The 17,873-nt window shown below is 32.9% G+C and overlaps 5 protein-coding genes across 9 annotated transcripts; 3 read left to right on the forward strand and 2 right to left on the reverse strand.

The window, feature by feature from the left end:
* The first annotated feature begins 17 nt into the window (after nucleotides 1-17).
* Nucleotides 18-2,907, forward strand: LOC123260330 (ferritin subunit). Its single transcript, XM_044721362.1, has 5 exons — nucleotides 18-392; nucleotides 1,569-1,687; nucleotides 1,896-2,057; nucleotides 2,281-2,421; nucleotides 2,521-2,907. The coding sequence occupies exons 1-5, from the start codon at nucleotides 323-325 to the stop codon at nucleotides 2,665-2,667; spliced, it is 639 nt and encodes a 212-aa protein (XP_044577297.1). The 5' UTR covers nucleotides 18-322; the 3' UTR covers nucleotides 2,668-2,907.
* Nucleotides 2,908-3,133: 226 nt separating this feature from the next.
* LOC123260346 (60S ribosomal protein L14) lies at nucleotides 3,134-14,063 on the reverse strand. Of its 3 annotated transcripts, none has more exons than XM_044721398.1 (4): nucleotides 14,059-14,063; nucleotides 3,850-3,951; nucleotides 3,427-3,621; nucleotides 3,134-3,338 (listed from the first exon to the last, which is right to left on the reverse strand). In XM_044721398.1, the coding sequence occupies exons 1-4, from the start codon at nucleotides 14,059-14,061 to the stop codon at nucleotides 3,171-3,173; spliced, it is 468 nt and encodes a 155-aa protein (XP_044577333.1). In that variant the 5' UTR covers nucleotides 14,062-14,063; the 3' UTR covers nucleotides 3,134-3,170. The 3 variants fall into 3 exon arrangements, with proteins under 3 accessions (XP_044577333.1, XP_044577316.1, XP_044577326.1); XM_044721381.1 differs by lacking the exon at nucleotides 14,059-14,063 and adding an exon at nucleotides 4,422-4,560; XM_044721391.1 differs by lacking the exon at nucleotides 14,059-14,063 and adding an exon at nucleotides 4,237-4,260.
* On the forward strand, nucleotides 4,867-8,922 carry LOC123260155 (nuclear valosin-containing protein-like). The gene is made up of 6 exons (XM_044721144.1): nucleotides 4,867-5,282; nucleotides 5,445-5,654; nucleotides 5,820-6,104; nucleotides 6,182-8,104; nucleotides 8,187-8,408; nucleotides 8,519-8,922. Exons 1-6 carry the CDS (start codon nucleotides 5,127-5,129, stop codon nucleotides 8,639-8,641), a joined length of 2,919 nt encoding a protein of 972 aa, XP_044577079.1. The 5' UTR covers nucleotides 4,867-5,126; the 3' UTR covers nucleotides 8,642-8,922.
* On the reverse strand, nucleotides 8,672-12,722 carry LOC123260239 (KIF-binding protein). 2 transcript variants are annotated; one of them, XM_044721266.1, is made up of 2 exons: nucleotides 12,711-12,722; nucleotides 8,672-10,745 (listed from the first exon to the last, which is right to left on the reverse strand). In XM_044721266.1, the coding sequence occupies exon 2, from the start codon at nucleotides 10,721-10,723 to the stop codon at nucleotides 8,927-8,929; it is 1,797 nt and encodes a 598-aa protein (XP_044577201.1). In that variant the 5' UTR covers nucleotides 10,724-10,745; nucleotides 12,711-12,722; the 3' UTR covers nucleotides 8,672-8,926. The 2 variants fall into 2 exon arrangements, with proteins under 2 accessions (XP_044577201.1, XP_044577200.1); XM_044721265.1 differs by lacking the exon at nucleotides 12,711-12,722 and adding an exon at nucleotides 10,834-10,998.
* LOC123260174 (hexamerin-like) lies at nucleotides 12,917-17,769 on the forward strand. 2 transcript variants are annotated; one of them, XM_044721172.1, is made up of 5 exons: nucleotides 12,917-13,073; nucleotides 13,172-13,800; nucleotides 14,724-15,663; nucleotides 15,904-16,326; nucleotides 16,984-17,769. In XM_044721172.1, the coding sequence occupies exons 1-5, from the start codon at nucleotides 12,998-13,000 to the stop codon at nucleotides 17,622-17,624; spliced, it is 2,709 nt and encodes a 902-aa protein (XP_044577107.1). In that variant the 5' UTR covers nucleotides 12,917-12,997; the 3' UTR covers nucleotides 17,625-17,769. The 2 variants fall into 2 exon arrangements, with proteins under 2 accessions (XP_044577107.1, XP_044577115.1); XM_044721180.1 differs by having other exon boundaries at nucleotides 16,987-17,769.
* Nucleotides 17,770-17,873: the final 104 nt, after the last annotated feature.

Consider the following 17,873-nt stretch of genomic DNA (forward strand, 5'->3'; position numbering starts at 1 on the left):
TTTCAGAGTTGAGACATTACCGCGTTAGCCGTTGTGACTTGGAGATAATACGTAATCACCGTGCTTTGTTTATTCAAGTGGCCAATGGCCAGCTCATTTTGCTCAGCTCTTTGATATTTGTTGGTTGAAAATTATTAACGAAGAGCCTTCTATACCAGTGTGTATAAAGGTTGCTTCGACACCAGAGGAGAGAGGAGACGCTAGAAAAAAACCAGAAAAATACCTTTGGAGATTTTAATCGCCATTCTACTACTTGCTTCTAAACCACCAACTTTTATTACGACTAACTTTGTACAACGTTTGAGCTATTTTAATTGTCATCATGAAGGTGCTGTGTGCCTTAATTGTTGCACTAAGTTGCATAAATGCATCTTTGGGAGATGGATTAAAATGTGAGTAATTTTTTATTATTTTTGTTTTCAAAATTATCGTCGTCATTGTCAACAAGATTAACGTCTTATTTATTTTCATTCCTTTCTTTTTCAATTATAGCTTAAACTCCAGAATGATGACTCATGCTCCTGCTATTTTGTTTTATAAGAAATTTATTTACAACTTTTTAATTTATTTCATTTTATTTATTTATGTTAATATTTCGCAATTGATCCCAATGAATTTAGGCTGCCAGTGATGCATGTACAGTGTGATGATAATCAACATTCTTTGTTTTATTAATTTATTTTTTTATTTTTTTCCATTGCAGCAGATAATTTTCAATAGTGATAAATAATCATGAGTATTTACAGAGAATAATTTATAAAAATAAATTGTCTTCCTCAAATTGATAACAATGCTGCGATATGAAACTACGATATTAATTTAATTGTTGCATTTATTGCAATTGACTTCAAGTTTAAAAATATTTACCAAGTTGAGTAAATACTTGTATGAATAATAAAAATACAATAACAAAGGACGATATTAAAACTTCAAGTACTATATCGATAAAAAAATTATTTCTTTACTAATTAAATTGATACTGTAGAGAATTGATAATATTTGTACTTGATAAACAGAATATTTAATTATTGAAAATCATAAATTTTAATTAATTGATTAACATGATTACTGATTTATCAGTGAATTTATAATTGATACTTTTACAAAGTCTGGGTTTGAATTCAGAATGGATATCTCAATTACATAAATAACATTTATTTTTTATTTTTTTGTTTTAAATATTTTCATTAATCATAATGGCCTGTTTGATTATCTATAAATGAATCAAAATGATACAATTTTTTACGAGTGGGCGTTAACGTCTAACGATATAATACTCCAAAGGTCGAAAGCTTATCAAAATCGTCATTATTTGTTAATCATTATTTACACAATTATAACAAACAATAAACAAAATATTCTACTTTGTGTTAAAGAGTATTATCTAAATGATAATATGTATTTCAAATAAAAGCATAAAATCTTTTGTACTTTTTTATTACTCATGCTTAAGTCAATTGTATTAATAGTAGACTTTACGCCGAATAGCCCTTGGCTATTTGTAATATAATCATAATTTTTCATTGATAAATGAATAATAGTTAAATAATGATATTATTAATGTCTAGGTACGTTAAGACCAGGGGAATTTCCTTTTGAATGGCGTGATATGGTTGATCCATGTACCAAGATGCTTGAAGCTCAAGTAAAAACAGAAATTGAGGCTTCCATGACTTACTTAGCGATGGTATTATTTTTTATTCTTATTCATATGATAATTAAGTCCTAATTGGCGATAATTTAACCCAAGTTGTATATCTATGCTACGAATGATAATTCATTAGAAATTTATAAATTTTAACCAGAATTCGATTATTCAATAACCGGTTATTTGATCAGCCTATAAACATGTAAATGTATACATTTCTTTTTTTTTTTTTTTTTTTTTTTTACAGGGTGCCCATTTCTCTCAAGATTCAGTCAATCGTCCTGGCTTCGCAAAATTGTTTTTCGACAGCGCAAGCGAAGAACGTGAGCACGCTATCAAAATAATCGAGTACTTGTTGATGCGTGGACAGCTTACCAGTGACGTCAGTAAATTACTCAAGTTCCCGTTGGTAAGTAGTCATAATAATTTTAGCGTGAATTATTTTTATTGTCAATTCTTAGTAATAATCACAGTATATTTTTATATATCCTTATTAATAGATAATTATTGCCATTGAATTGAGTAATAATGTGCTTATTTGTTAGTCCATTATTCAATTGTCCTTATTATTGAAGTAAACCATTATACATATTAATAATTTAATTAAATTTTTTCGTGCCTTTGATCAATAGAAACCAATTGCCGGGGAATGGAGCAGTGGAGTAAAGGCTCTTACTGAAGCACTTAGCTTGGAAACACGTGTCACTCGTAGCATCAGAAAAATAATTGAAAAATGCGAAGCACCAGCTGATGTCAACTTTAACGATTATCATGTAAGATCATGTTATAGTTTATCACTAATTTTTTTATTAGATAAACTTTTAATAATTTATAATCTTATATTAACTTAATTTTTATTTTTTGTATCACAGCTTGTTGATTGGCTAACTGGTGACTTCTTAGAAGAGCAATACAGAGGACAGCGCGAGCTCGCTGGAAAAATTTCAACCCTCGATAAAATGATGGACACTCATGGTTCACTTGGTGAATTCTTATTTGATAAGAAATTATTAGAATGAGAAATATTAATTCCATTTAATAAATATTAATATACTTAAGAAATTAAATCAAGAAAAAATTTGATATTTAGTCGATCATACGTAAATAATTTAACTATTTCTTTGAATTTTTTTTATGAAACTTTATCTGTATAATTTAATTTGTTAAATGTATGATCACAGTTTATGATGTAATTATTGTATAATCTTTATCCGAATAAAAATATGTAACATTCTTTAATAAAATGAATCGATCCTTAATTCTTTATAAGATAAAAGCCCCAGTAGATGATCATGTACCAGTATATGATCACTCCATGTATTTGTATACCTATATTTGTGAATATACTGGTACGTGACCATCTATTGGGGCTTTTACCTTATGTTACAAATTATTTGTAGAGTTAAGTATATTTAATCAAGTGTATTAAGTTAATTTTAATAACAATAAAATTTAATGACAGGTTGAGAAATTAAATAGATAAAATTAAGTTTTATAAGATTTATTTGAAGTATTTATCAAATTACTTCTTGGATTTCTTTTCTGTTTTTTTAGAGTCTTTAGTTGCTGCTCCTTTCTTTGTCTTCTTGCTTACTTTCTTCAACCTGAAGAAAGCGTCGGATCTGAGCTTGTTGCGGATTTGACGAGCTTTTCGCAACTTGAAACGGTCGAAATCGCTGAGTGTCAAACGCTAAAAAAAAAAGAATGAGTGGTTATAAATAATGTTAGTTAAATACCAGTGGTTAAAAATAGGGATTAACAGTTGGTGCGCAATTTACCTTTGCTTTGGCTGCGGCTTTCTTAGCCCAGACCGTCTCACTCCACTTTTTTTCTAACTCCGCAGCATCCCAAGCCTTGCGTACAACTTTCGTCGATCCAGTGAATGGGAACTTGAGTTGGAATTTGGTGAGATGGAGTTCACTCAATCTCATCTGGCCTCTTGGGATTTTTGATTGAGGTCCATCGACTAAAACCTGTAATAAACAGCTTTATTAATTTTTTTGAATAAACTAAAAAGTTAAATATATTTGATACTGATATAATCTCAGATAATTTGTTAGACATCAGTAAAGTGTCAGCCGGCAATTCCTATCAAGAACAAAGGTTCATCATGATTTCATATTATAATTTATTTAACAAACATAGATGTTAAATTTTTTTAATTTTATGATTACTAATTAATAATAACAAATATATCTTACTCTGTTTTGGTCAATAACGTCAACAATTGTGACCAATTTTCCTTTATTGACACCATCGTTAACCAGGCACACACGGCCCGTCTGCACGAATCGTCCGAACGGCTGTAAAAAATAAAAATTTAATTAATAAAAATTCAATAAATATAAATTTATTAATAAAATAGTATGAAAAATCTAGATCAATGAATAAAAAGCAATAAAATTATTCACCAAGACGCTAACCTAACTTTGCTTCACATGTGAAAAAAAAATTTCAATATCCAAGAAATATTCGGCGAAGATTAATAAAAAAAAAGTTCAAGCATTTTTAAAAAATTATTATCATCTCAATTAATTTAATAAAATAATGGTAATAACTCTAAATAAAAATAGAACTAAATATTCTACCATGTGCTCGTGTCACTACAACATAAATGCAGGTTACAAAGCTCTCTAGGTCGATTTACTCTTACGAAAATTGATTATTATGAAACATATTAATCGCAAAACGTGAATTAAATATTATTTCGCCTTAAATCAATCGGGAAAAATAATTAATTACAAATAAATACAAAATTACATCTCTTACATACCATAATGCTCTGATTCTCGAGGTAAAAGAAATACCATTTTTATTCGACGGTTGATAGCGACGTTGGCGGCACTAGTAGTAGTTATGAAAATCAAAATAACAATTAAAACTGTAGAATTTATCGTTTTCTTATACTGAGTAATGATTTTAAAATTATTATAATTATTATTAAAAAATTGAAAATTAATTTATTTATGAAAATAATTATACTTTAGCAAAAATTAAAAATTTCAACACTCCTGTAGTCGGAAGTTTATTGAAATATGAAGCTTTGTTGTCAGCCAATAGCCACGCAGAGAATTCAACGGTATTCTTACATGTAAACGTCGCCAAATGTAGTATTTCGTTTTCGCTTTCCCTCTTTCATTTCTCTCATACAAAAGATATATATTTTCATATATACTTTTAATATACGTTAAATGTGTGTACATATGTATACGTGTAGCGTATGTAACAAATAAAAATCGCCGGCGTAAAATTCATTGCCGGTTAGTGGTTTAGTGTAAACTGTAAACTGCGTAGACCAATAGTTATATTTAATAATATCATATATATTAAGTATTAATTAATAAATAATGGTTTGATTATTATTTTTGCTGAATTAATAACAAAAATTATTGGATAATATATAAAAACAATTTTATCAGTCACGTGGTAAAAGTAATTTTTATAAAATCGTAACGTGATATATTTCGATCATTTGAATATGAATAAAACGAGAAAATTTAATTCATCTATTGACATAATACCCCTTCAGGGAGTCAGTAACGAGGATATTATGAGTCCAATCGGTAATAAAAGTCAAATGGATGATCAGATGCGTTTACAGCGTGATCCACAAATAATATCTCGGGTGCAAATGGTAATTTTTGAATATTTTTCATTTCTAACCTAAAAGTACCGATGGCGTTTGTTCTGTTTCATTTGTTTACCAAACATTTGAAGCACTAACAATATTTATTTTTAATAATTGATGGTTCATTATTATTATTATTATTATCATTATTATTATTTTTTTTTGCAGTACTTATATGAAAATGAAGACAAAGTTTACATTGATGTCAATGAAATGGCTGATAGCTTGCAGAGAAAATACCGCGATTACCGAGCTAAGAAGCGTTCAGCATTTCGCGCCCTGGTACGTCGTGCCTACGACGAAATTACCGAAAGTTTTTCCAAGAAATCCGACTCGCTTTCGCGACAGGATGAATATGATGATGAAGTTGAGATTGAGGTATTTATTTAGTTACAGTTTTTATCAAATTGATAAGACAAGTATCGAAAGCAATCTGAGTACTTGTTGATTTGGCAATTTTGTTTCTATTAGTTCAAATGATCATTAATATAACTTTCGGTGTTTATGTTTTGTCATTGTAATAAATTTGATATTTTATTTCAGTCCGACACACCGGGAAATGATACACTAGGCAGAGAGCTGATTAAAATGTACAAAAAATCAGTCGATGAAATGAACGGTAACGGGAGTGACAAGGAATTAATTGATATTAGCAGTGACGATGATTCTGAGAAAGTTGAAGATATCGCTCCTGAAAAGAGTCAGCAGTTTCCTATGAGTGGTGAACAGACTTCAGGCAAATCGGGACCTAAAAGTTCAACTTCTGGCTCTAAGGCAAAATCGTCAAAACCCGAGCAAGCTAAGGGAGAAGATATTAATCACCAGAAAGTAAATTGTTTATATTTTAATTTAAAATAATTAAAAATTTGAAAAAAGTATTTAATGATTGCTTTGTTATTTTGCAGCCTGCGGAATCATCAGAAGTAAAATCATCAGGGCCAGACAAATCTCGAAAACGACCACGAGAAAAAACAGCCGATGGTAGTAGTCCTTCGGGGATATTGAAGAAAAAGAAAGAAATCCAAGCACCAGTAGAGACCAAAGTTAAATTTGCAGACATAGGCGGTAACAAAAAAGTACTGGAAGACGTTTGTAGATTACTGGTCCACATAAAACACCCAGAGATATTTAAACAACTAGGAATGTCGCCGCCAAGAGGGTTTTTACTTCACGGTCCTCCGGGATGTGGTAAAACATTGATGGCTCATGCTATAGCCGGTGAATTAGACATTCCCTTGATAAAAGTCGCAGCACCTGAGCTAGTAGGCGGTGTTTCTGGAGAAAGCGAATCTCGAATTAGAGAATTGTTTGATCGTGCTACCGCTACAGCACCTTGTGTATTATTTTTAGACGAAGTAGACGCTATGGCACCTCATCGTGCCACCGCACAAAAGGAAATGGAACGGCGTATGGTTGCTCAACTACTTTCCTGTTTAGACGACTTGGGTACCAAGGAAAACGGTGACAAAGTTTTAGTAATTGGTGCTACTAATCGGCCGGAGTCATTGGATCCGGCTTTGAGAAGAGCTGGTAGATTCGACCGTGAGGTCTCCCTCGGCATTCCCGACAAAGAATCGCGTGCCTGTATTTTACAAGTTCATGCTGCCAAATTATCTTTAGCAAATGACGTTGATATTAAGACAATAGCTTCGCTCACTCCAGGATTCATAGGTGCTGATTTAGTTGCGCTTCTTCGCGAAGCCGCTATTGCTGCTGTCGACAGAGTTTTTAAAGCTTTGAAAAAAGAAACCTCAGTGATTCATCCGACGATCTCGAGTGACAAATCGGCTGACAAAGTTCCCGAAAAAGCTGATAATGAAGAGGCTGAAAAACCTGTTGATAAACCTACTGAGAAAGAACCTGAAAAATCAATCACCGACCAACCAACAGCGGAAACAGAACAAGATAGTAATAAAATGACTGTCTTGCCTGTTGAGACAGAAACTGAAACTGACAAAACTAATCAAAGTGCTACTCCTGTAGAACCTGAAATTATTGTACCTGAGGAAGTTAATATGGCGTCACCGGGTACTAGTACAGATGTAACAGTACCTTTGACTAACGGAAACACAACTGAGGAACCAAAAGCACCTGAGCCATTGAATTCAAACTTCGGTGATTTGGATGATCTGTTACAGTTGCTCCATGACACAAATCCGCTGTCACCTGAACGTTTAGCTGATTTGCGCATTGAAAATATTGACTTTGAGGTCGCTTATCGCTCCGTTCAACCTTCATCTAAGCGTGAAGGTTTTGCTACAGTACCTGATGTTACTTGGGATGATATTGGGTCGTTGAAAGAAGTACGAGAAGAGTTACAAATGGCAATTCTTGCACCAGTTAAGCATTCCGACAACTTCGCGGCTTTCGGGCTTATGGCTCCCACAGGAGTTCTGCTGTGTGGCCCACCCGGGTGTGGAAAAACACTGTTGGCTAAGGCCATTGCCAATGAAGCAGAAGTTAATTTCATCTCTGTCAAAGGGCCAGAGCTACTGAACATGTATGTTGGTGAGAGCGAAAAAGCAGTGAGACAATGTTTCATTAGGGCTAGAAATTCAGCCCCATGTGTGATATTCTTTGACGAGCTCGATGCTCTGTGTCCCAAAAGAACAGAGGGTGATAATTCAGCAACCTCACGTGTTGTTAACCAAGTCCTCACTGAAATGGACGGTATTGAAGGTAGAAAAGGGGTTTATTTGATGGCTGCTACCAACAGGCCGGATATTATCGACCCAGCTGTGATGAGACCTGGAAGATTTGATAAAATTCTTTATGTTGGTTTCCCTACGCCCCTTGACAGAGTTGATATTCTGAAAGCTTTGACTAAGGTAATATAATATTAATTGTTGATAAACATTTTTATTACTTATAATAACTCATTGAATTTACTAATATGTTATTATTTTTTAGAATGGAACACGACCCCAGTTTGAAGATGACGTGGACTTGGAGGTTGTTGGAAAAAGTGACAAGTGTGATGGTTACACTGGAGCTGACTTAGCTTCATTAGTACGAGAGGCTGGTATCGAGGCACTCAGAGAATCAATGATTAACAACTCTGGACTCACTAAAGTGTCAATGCGGCACTTTGATTCTGCTTTTACTAAAATTCGTCCTTCAGTACATGAAAAGGTAATTAATTATAAATTTAAAAAATAAACAGAAAATATTTATATAAAAAGCTTGCAAAATTCTTCTCCGTGTTATATTTATTTTTTAATTAAATTTATTTATAATTACAGGAAGCGAAGCACTACGAAAAGTTACAAAAACTTTACGGTATTAAAAAACAAATTGTGGAGCCAATGGAAACACCAGTTGATACTCCTATGATAGATTCATCTATGGAAGCCATGGAAACGTGAAAATAATAGTTTTATATTTTAAAACTGTACATCATTTATTATTATTATTATTATTTTTTTTTTTTTCCTTAACAATGTTAGTATTCTGTCGTTTCACAAAATATTCATTTTACATTTATATTATTAATTAATAATGCTTAATCATTAAAATTTTTTACATAAAAAAATTAAGATTATATCACATATGTGTGCGAATAAAGCACAGTAGAAAGCTTACCGTGTTTGAACATTGTATTGAGAAAAAAATTTTCAAAAAACAAATAAAAAATAAAAAAAAAATTAATTTCATGGTTCTGACATAGTTTGCTTGAGTTTATTTAATTTAAGCGGCAATAAATTTGCGAGATCTTTACAAACATTCAACTCAACCTTCATGAATTCAGCAGCATCTGGATGAGAATTGCAATACTCGACGAAGAAGTTGTAAGCATTGATGCTGTTCATGATATTTTCAATTTGCGCATTTTTATCCGGCGTTATCAATTTATTGTACAGCGTTCCCAAGTGAAAGTAAGCGAACAGAGCGGGACGAACCAATTCTTCAGGAAATTCTTTAAGCGGTGCCGAAGATTCCGATTCTTTGAGCGAATCCAAGAAAGTTTGGTAATACTTAATAGCAGATCTACTTAGATGATTTATTTTTGTTAAAACATGAGGTGTAGGCCGATCATCAGACGCCCGAAGTTTATCTAACTTAATGTCCAGGATCGCTGAATAAGTTTCTCCAAGCTCGATCCAAAGCTGCCGACACTCTGATTGATAGTATCGCGGATTAAGTTCTTTGATAACATGTTCCAGGATGTCTATTCGTCGCTTATGCATTTTTGCCTGACGATCTTCATCTTCCTCAAAAAACGTCAAGTATTTATAAGCTTGCGACATGTCCTGCATGATGTAAACATAGTCCGAAGCATGAGTTTCTAAAGCGTAGAATTTTTTAGCTTGATCTAGCCACTGCTGGACGTTGAGGAAAATTTTTTTAGCATCGTTAAAATCTAGCAAGTATTGATCAGTCACTTGCTCAGCGATCGACTGGATAGGTACCTCGAGCTTTGTAAATTTCATGCTCTCCAGTGTTTCGATGTCCACAGCGTCTTCAGCTTTATTGTCTTCTTTGGGTTCTTTCTCATCATCAACATTATCAGCACGTTCAATCAAACGATCCCTGGACATGCTCATCAGCAGGATCCCATACTTGGCCCAGCATCTGGCGACATCGGCACTGCGATGTCGAAATTGCTCCCATTTAGCAGCTTTAATTTCTTCGTTGGCGTTTTCGCCTACATCGTCAATCAAAGAATTCTCGTAGATCTTAAGAATATGAGAAGCAGCTGCTAGATGATGGCGAGCTTGTGAAAAATGTTTACGTTCCATGAAAAACTGTGACAAGGTTGCGGCATTCAGTGCCCAGTCGATGTAGTCGAGGTCGTCGAGCTCCAATTGCCTCTGCAGTGTCATGTGACAGTAAAAGGCAGCACGCTGGTGATCCTTGCAAATGCCGTAAATCTGCGCGATGTAGTACAGAGTCAGAGTATGTAATTTTTCCAAAACATTTTTGGGAGTTGGTTCTTCACTGTTGTCAATGCCAAATAAATCAGACATACCTCGAGGCTCACGCGCCGGTTGGATGCTTTTGAAATCCTGGTAAACCTTTTCAGACTTCTCAACGAATGCTTTAGACTTTTCGTACTCACCCCACTGGAACCAGATTATGCCTAATTGATTGAATGTACTGAGAGAAGGTAAAATACATTCAGATTCCAATTCATGACCTTTTAAAATTTCAACTGAACGCATCAGATTATCTTCAGCTTCTTTCAATTCTTCGTTATCTATCAAAATTATTCCTATGTTCAACCAAACGATTGACAGCATACCAATCACTTCAATGTTTTGATCAGCTGAGTTATTAATTACATTTTCGAGCTTCATTTGCATTTCTCTTAATATTCCCACGGCTTTATTTTTTGTTTTACAATCGGGTCCCTCGGGATGGTCATCTTGCGGTTCATCAAGTAATTTTCTAACCTTTAAATATTTTTCTCGTAATTCATCAACTATTTCTTTATTGACACTCACCATTTTTTTGCATCAATTAAATTATCTGTTGAACAATTTACAAATAAAATTTTTAAGTAATTTTTTTAATAATTTAAATAATTTTATTTAATAATAGTAAATTAATAGCTTACTTTTTGAAAATTAATTTGTCGTGAAGGGAGTTGTCAGAAAAAACTTTTCACATGGAAACAGCACGCAAGCGCATTTTATATGTTGATTATAAATACGAAAAAATTTCTGGAGTAGATGTATTTATATATACTTAATTACTTTCATTTGAGTAAATTAATTGAGTAGATAATAAAATATTTTAAAAATGAAAGATCATTGAATTTTTATAAAATACATAGACTGCAAAAATAGCCAATAAGTTTTTTTGACTTATTTGCTGATTATTTTTATTTAAATTAATGACATCAATTTTTCAGATTTTTTATATTAACCGGCACTCTTATTGAACGGGAGGAAAAAAGTAATATTTAACTTCTGCTTCGTTTCTTGTAGCCATGGATATTTTTTACAAGCAAGGATGCTTTTTTATGGTACTATAAAATTGAGACATCTGATCATTTTTAGAATTTTTTCAATAGAAATTGATTAAAAACAATTTCATCCTTAGAAGCTCTAAAAAATTATTAATGCAATTTTTCAAAAATAATTTTCTATGTCAAGTTTATTTTATAAAAATTAATTTAGCAGGTATTTGATAAATTTTAAGAATTTTTGTAACTAATAAATTATGGGCACAAAAAATAAGAAAAAAAATTGACATGTAGAAATTAAAAAAAATTAAAAATAAAATTTTTTAGAATAATTTTTCGAAACAAATTTTTTTGCTAAATAAAATTAAAAATTTGGTCAAGGTGACTGCTAACTTTATAACGTTTCTATATGTTTATTAAAAAAAAATAAATCCAAAAATTGTCAAGTGACTGCTAATTTAAGTATCATGGTGAAATTAATCAATTTTTTAATAAATAATTGATGAAAACAAATGCAGAAACTCTCAAAAATACAAAAAAGCCCAAAAGTTTTTCAAACCTGTCAACTTTATTTAAACAAACAAATTTGTTCATCTCATAGATTTTCTTAATACTCAGTCACGGATGCTCATTTTATGGAGAAATAAAATTATTTGATAAAAATGTATAAAATAAAAAAATAAAAAAAAAAAAAAAACAGGAGTACTAGTAAATACAACAGAGATGACAAAATTTTTTTTTAATTTCTAATTACTTTTATTTAAATTAATAAACTTAAGAGCACCATAAATTTTAAAAAAGTTATTATGCTGAACTGATGTATGAAACGACAAAATGATTAAATTAATATAAATACCTTTGCGTATAATTGAAGTAATTTTGTTAATTACGTTAATATAATAATAAAAAATATACACATAATACATTATTTTATCTTGTTGTTGATAAAACTATTTATTTGGAGTGTTATTTCTTGAAAATAATACTGATGGTGACGTCTTAAATTTAATTGATTTTTTGATGAAAATGAAATTAGCAGATATCTCATAATTTTTCTTTTTGAAAAAAATAAGAAAAAAAAATTCCTCATGCAGAAGATTTGAAAAACTAAAACTGCAGTTTTTAAAAAATATTTTTTTAGTTTTAATTTAATTAACTAAAAAATTTTCTCAACGTCTACTAAATTCAGTATCATGATTTTCCATACTTTTGAGACTTTACTGCATGATATCAACTCTATTCTATTAAATTAAACAGAGCCGAGTAATTAAAAATTATAAAGTTTTTTCTGGAGCTACTTATCCGAGTGATTAAACTATTTACCGCACACAAAAATAACTTATCAAAATTGTTGATATAAAGTTGCATGATTAATATATAATGTTGCATGATTACGAAATGTGTAGTATTAAATAACAAGATAAAAATGAAATGTCATACCCTGCAAATGCAATTTAAAAATAATTATCCATTAAATGTTTAGAGTAATTGATATTGAAAATAAATTAATATGGGTTAATGATAACTTTTTTACAATTACAGCAGACAAATTAATGATGATTTTTATTTATCATTTTAGGAAAATTCCAAAAACTTAAAATATTTAATAGCTTTGACCTGTGATGTCGCATGACCTGTGAAGTGTACGAAAGTCCATTAATTAACTGCAAAAAATTCCTTGGGGAGACAACGAATCAACAAATGCAGGCCATGGAGGTCAAGAAGATATACCCGAAAGACCCGATACCAATTTGGTATAAAAGCGTAAATATTTTAGCGAAATACGAGAGGAGTTTTCTGATTGAGAATCAGAATGCGCATCTTTTTACTGTTGGTGGCCCTTGTGGCTACTGTTGCCGCTACCCCGACGCCTGTTAGACAGTATGCCGGTGAGTAATTTCTAATAAAGCAATTAGTTCATATTCCTAACTATTTAATAGAAGAATAAGAAAAAGAAGAAATAATAAATGACTTTATTAATCAACAGCCGATCAAGATTTTCTCCATAAGCAACAAGATGTCATCCACATTCTGGAGCACATCACTCAGGAAATTCCTGACCAACACATCTACAACTTAGGAAAGACCTACGACATTGAACATAGCTATGGCGATTACAGCGAGCCCCACCTCGTTGAATACTACGTCGGTCTCGTCAAGCACGGTCACGTCCAGCCAAGAGGAACCCCCTTCTCAACGAGCGTGAGCCAACTCCGCCAGGAAGTTTCCTTGCTGACACGTATGTTCCTTGGAGCCAAGAACTACTCAGTATTCTTCAAGACTGCTGCTTGGGCCCGCATCCACGTGAATGAGCACCAGTTCATCCAAGCCTTCATCACCGCTCTTCTCCAGCACCCAGAGACCCACGGAATCATTCCTCCAGCTCTCTATGAGATCCTTCCTCAGCACTACTTTGACGCTCGCGTCATCCACGAGGCCCAGAATGTCAGAATTTACGGAATGGACAACCCCTTGACTGAGCAGACCGTTGTCATCCCGGTTAACTACACTGATTATGTTCCTCACGGAGAACACCAACTTTCTTACTTTACTCACGATATTGGTCTCGCTCTCTTCCATGCTTACTTCTCCTTAGCTGGTTACATGATCCCTGAAGTGAGTGTTTTTTTTTTTTTTTTATTTTAATAATATTAGACTGAAAGCTTGTCCGATTTTCATAAAAAATTTATTGCTATTTTTTTTTTTTCTAACTAAATTGGCTAATATTAATAAAAGACAGTGTACAAATATTTTTAAAAATCACTCCAAGTAATTTATCTAAATTACTAACATGAGTATTTATAGCTAAGTTAGTGTCGAAAAATTTGTAGTAGTTTTTAGATGTCAGACTCAACCGTTTTTTTTTTTTTTTACCATAAAAATCGACAAATTAGTTTATTCAAGTTTTTTTTTAATTTTATAAATTTATTAATTAATTTTTTTTATTAAAAAAAAATGTAAACTTAAGTTGAAATTTTTTAGACATCAATTTAATGTGACAATTTTTTTCTATTTTTTTCTATTTTGTATAAAAAATAGAATAATTTGAAAAATAGACAATATAAAAATTTGAAAAATTGATAATTTTTGATGCAAAGTATGAAAAAAATTATCGATAAATTATTGCATCACTTCTAAATTGTTAATCAAACATTAAAATGTAAAAATTCATAAAAAATGTTTAAATTATAATACCATGACACTTGTTATTTTAATTTAATCATTTTTTCATGATCTTCAAGAAAAAAAATAGTATTTTACTATACTCTACGGATTTAAAACTAAAAAATTTCAATGAAAAATGAAACCAGTAAGTATTTTTTCTCTTTTGAAACTGCGAAAAAATATAAATATAGAGTTTTGTAATTTTTTAACAAATAATTCGTAGATTCACCATGAAGAAGAACAAAATAAAAAAAAAAGCTTGTCAATAACTCAATTTTTCAATTTTCTACGAGTGAAAAAAAAAAGCTAGAGCTCTACATCTAAACATTTATAAAATTCATGAAAAAAATACTAACAGTATTTTAATTTGGTAGGGTTACAAAGGACACGGCGTTGAAGGAGAAACCCACCACGGATACCACATTGGCCGTGGATCAATCTACTACTACATCCACCACCAATTGATGGCCCACTACAACCTCCAGCGATTGTCTCACGGTCTGGGACCAATCGAGGAAATCGACTACGAGCACGTGCAGACCCCGTACCACCCACACTTGTACCTCACCAACGGACTCCAATTCGCTGGCCGCTCACACGACATCACCCTGACCCCGTACTACGCCGATCTCGTAAGAAACGTCTACGCTCTCGAGCACAGAATCGTCAACGCAATAGACTCTGGCTACGTAATCACCCCTCAGCAAGCCTTTGTCTCCCTCTTCCATTCCGAAGGACTGAACATCCTTGGAGAGATCATCGAAGGAACCGGAAAATCCATAAACCCAAGATACTACGGCAGCTACCAAGCCGTAGCCCGCCAGCTTCTCGGCAACGCTCCAGAGTTCGCCAACATCTGGGAATACACCCCAGCTCCTCTGGACCTCCACGAGACCTCAGTACGCGATCCAGTCTTCTACAAGCTCTACAAACGTGTGATCAAGTTCTTCCAACGTTACCAGGAGTCTCTCCCCGCTTACCAATACAACGATCTCGTAATTCCTGGAGTAACCATAGAAAAGATCGTCTTCCCAGACGTCAACACCTACTTCGACACCCAGATCGTCGATATCGACAACGGAATCTACCAACCGGTCAACAAGCACGAGCAAGAGAACCTCAAAGTCAAGGCTGAAGTTAAGAGATTGAACCACAAGCCTTACGAATACCAAATCTTCGTCAACAGCGACAAGCCCGTCAGCAACGCTGTTGTACGCGTTTACATTGCACCTAAATACGACTATGATGGTAAATTGGTCGACATTAACCACCACAGACATTATTTCGTTGAGCTTGACCAATTTGTCTACGATCGTAAGTATAATATTCTTCTTTGTATTATTATTTTAATGATTGAAATTAGCAGACGTGTTACTATTTTTGGATTTTATTTAATTTAACAAATCAATTGATTTTAAAAAATTCCATTTATAATTTTTAACAATTTTGATTTGAAATTTTTTTTCATAATTTCTTAAATAAAAAATCCAAAAAATAGTCAACTTCAAAATCATTAATTTTGACAATAATTTAAATTTATTATTTAATACACAGTCCAGGAAGGCAAGAACGTGATTGTCAGAGACTCTCACCACGCTCCACACTTCAGCCACGACTACCCATCCGTCCACCACATCAAGACTTACGTCGACAGCGCAGTACGTTCTCAGAACCCGTACTACGTCACCGAGCCATCCCAGATCTTTGGATTCCCTGCTAGACTATCAATCCCCAAGGGACGTTACGGTGGCTACCCACTCCAGATCCTCGCCTTTATTAGCACTCCTGAACACCCAGTTCCTCACTTCGGACCCGTTGTACCTGCACAATACCGTACTTACCAGAAGCAACACTACCACATCTTTGATGATGAACACTACGAGCCATACGTCCAGGAACACAAACACGGACAAGGTCTTTATGAACACGTTGATGTTGTTCCTCACTACCACGAACACGGTGTCTACGGCCAAGATGGTAATTTTTTTATTTAAAGCATTTTTTCATGTTATTCATTGACTCATTATTAAAGCAACAAAATTCATTTGTGGTGTTCAATTAATTATTCTATTTAGAATTTTATTGCTTGTTTCGATTTCGAGCCGTCATTAATAATATCTTTTTAAAATGGATTTTACTATGGCTAGCTTGACGATACTTGTTCAATTTATTTGGTGGCTTGAAAAATTTATCAATTAACTTATTTTTAGCTTTTGTCGTCTTACAATTTGTCAGCCGTATGAGATAGTTAAAATCTATTGAATTAATCGTCAAATTTATACAATTATTTTTAATTTAAGCTATAATTCGTTGATTTTTTAACTTTTTTTTTTTTTGCTTTCTTTAGTGGCTTTGAAAATTTGATAAATTTTTAATTAACGTTTTTTAAAATACGTTTTTTGCTGTGATAGATAGCTCGATTCTATCAAATTTATTTTAAAGATAATGTCATTATCATTAATTTAAACTATTATTTATGATTTTTTTTACTTTATTTCATGACTCGAAAAATTTAAAAATTTTGACTTTTCATCTTTATTATTAATTATTCAATATTCGTCAAATAAATCTACCTATCCATGTCGGGTTTGATCAAATCGCACTTTTATTAATTTATTTTTTATAAAATTTCAGTAGACAAACACCACTACTACTACGGTCACTACTTGTACCACAAATACCCACAATACTATCCTTTCCACTACTACGAACACCCAGAGCATGTCTACCAAGGAGAAGAACATCAAGGAATCCACCACACTGAGTACTCAGGACAGTACCAACACCACGTACCAGTCGGACAGACTGTACCTCAAGGACAATACCAAGGAGTTTACCACCACAGCGGTGCAACCTACCCATATGTCGCCGGAGGAGCCAAGGAGTACGTCCACGGAGTACACCCGGAAGTACACCACGGACTCCATCAAGAAATACACGATAAGATCCACCAGGATATCGTCGGTGGAATCCGCCAAGCAGTTCATCCAGTTTACCCTGACGTACACCACGAGGTCCAAGGTGACCAGCCTGCTGGATACGACCATTACAAACACAACGTCGAGTACTTGAAGAATTACTACCACGGCAAGCACATCAGCGAAGTTATCGGCGGTGTTGTTTCTCTGGATTACAAACCCCTGGGTTACCCATTAGACAGACCTCTGTCTCCAAGCGCTTACTACGTGCCCAACATGAAGGTGGCTTACTTCTCAGTCTACCACCACGACGGTCACGATGAGCATCATCATGAAACTTACCGCTCAACTTATTAGAAATCAAAATAATTTTTTATTTCTTTTGAATTTCTTCTCACAATCTCTCTCCCTTTTTTTATTTTTTTTTACAATCCTTCCTCCTGTTTTCTTACTCCTTTCTGTTATTATCTCTCGAAATAATAAATTCTTCAATTTGATACTATAAAATAATTGTTTTATTTATTTATCTAATAATTAATTGTTATTAGTAATAATAAGTTATTTAATAGTTATGATAATGTAGAACCAGATATGATGCTGATCCAA

Source organism: Cotesia glomerata, linkage group LG1 (genome assembly GCF_020080835.1).
Source record: "Cotesia glomerata isolate CgM1 linkage group LG1, MPM_Cglom_v2.3, whole genome shotgun sequence".
NCBI classification, from domain to species: Eukaryota; Metazoa; Arthropoda; class Insecta; order Hymenoptera; family Braconidae; genus Cotesia; species Cotesia glomerata.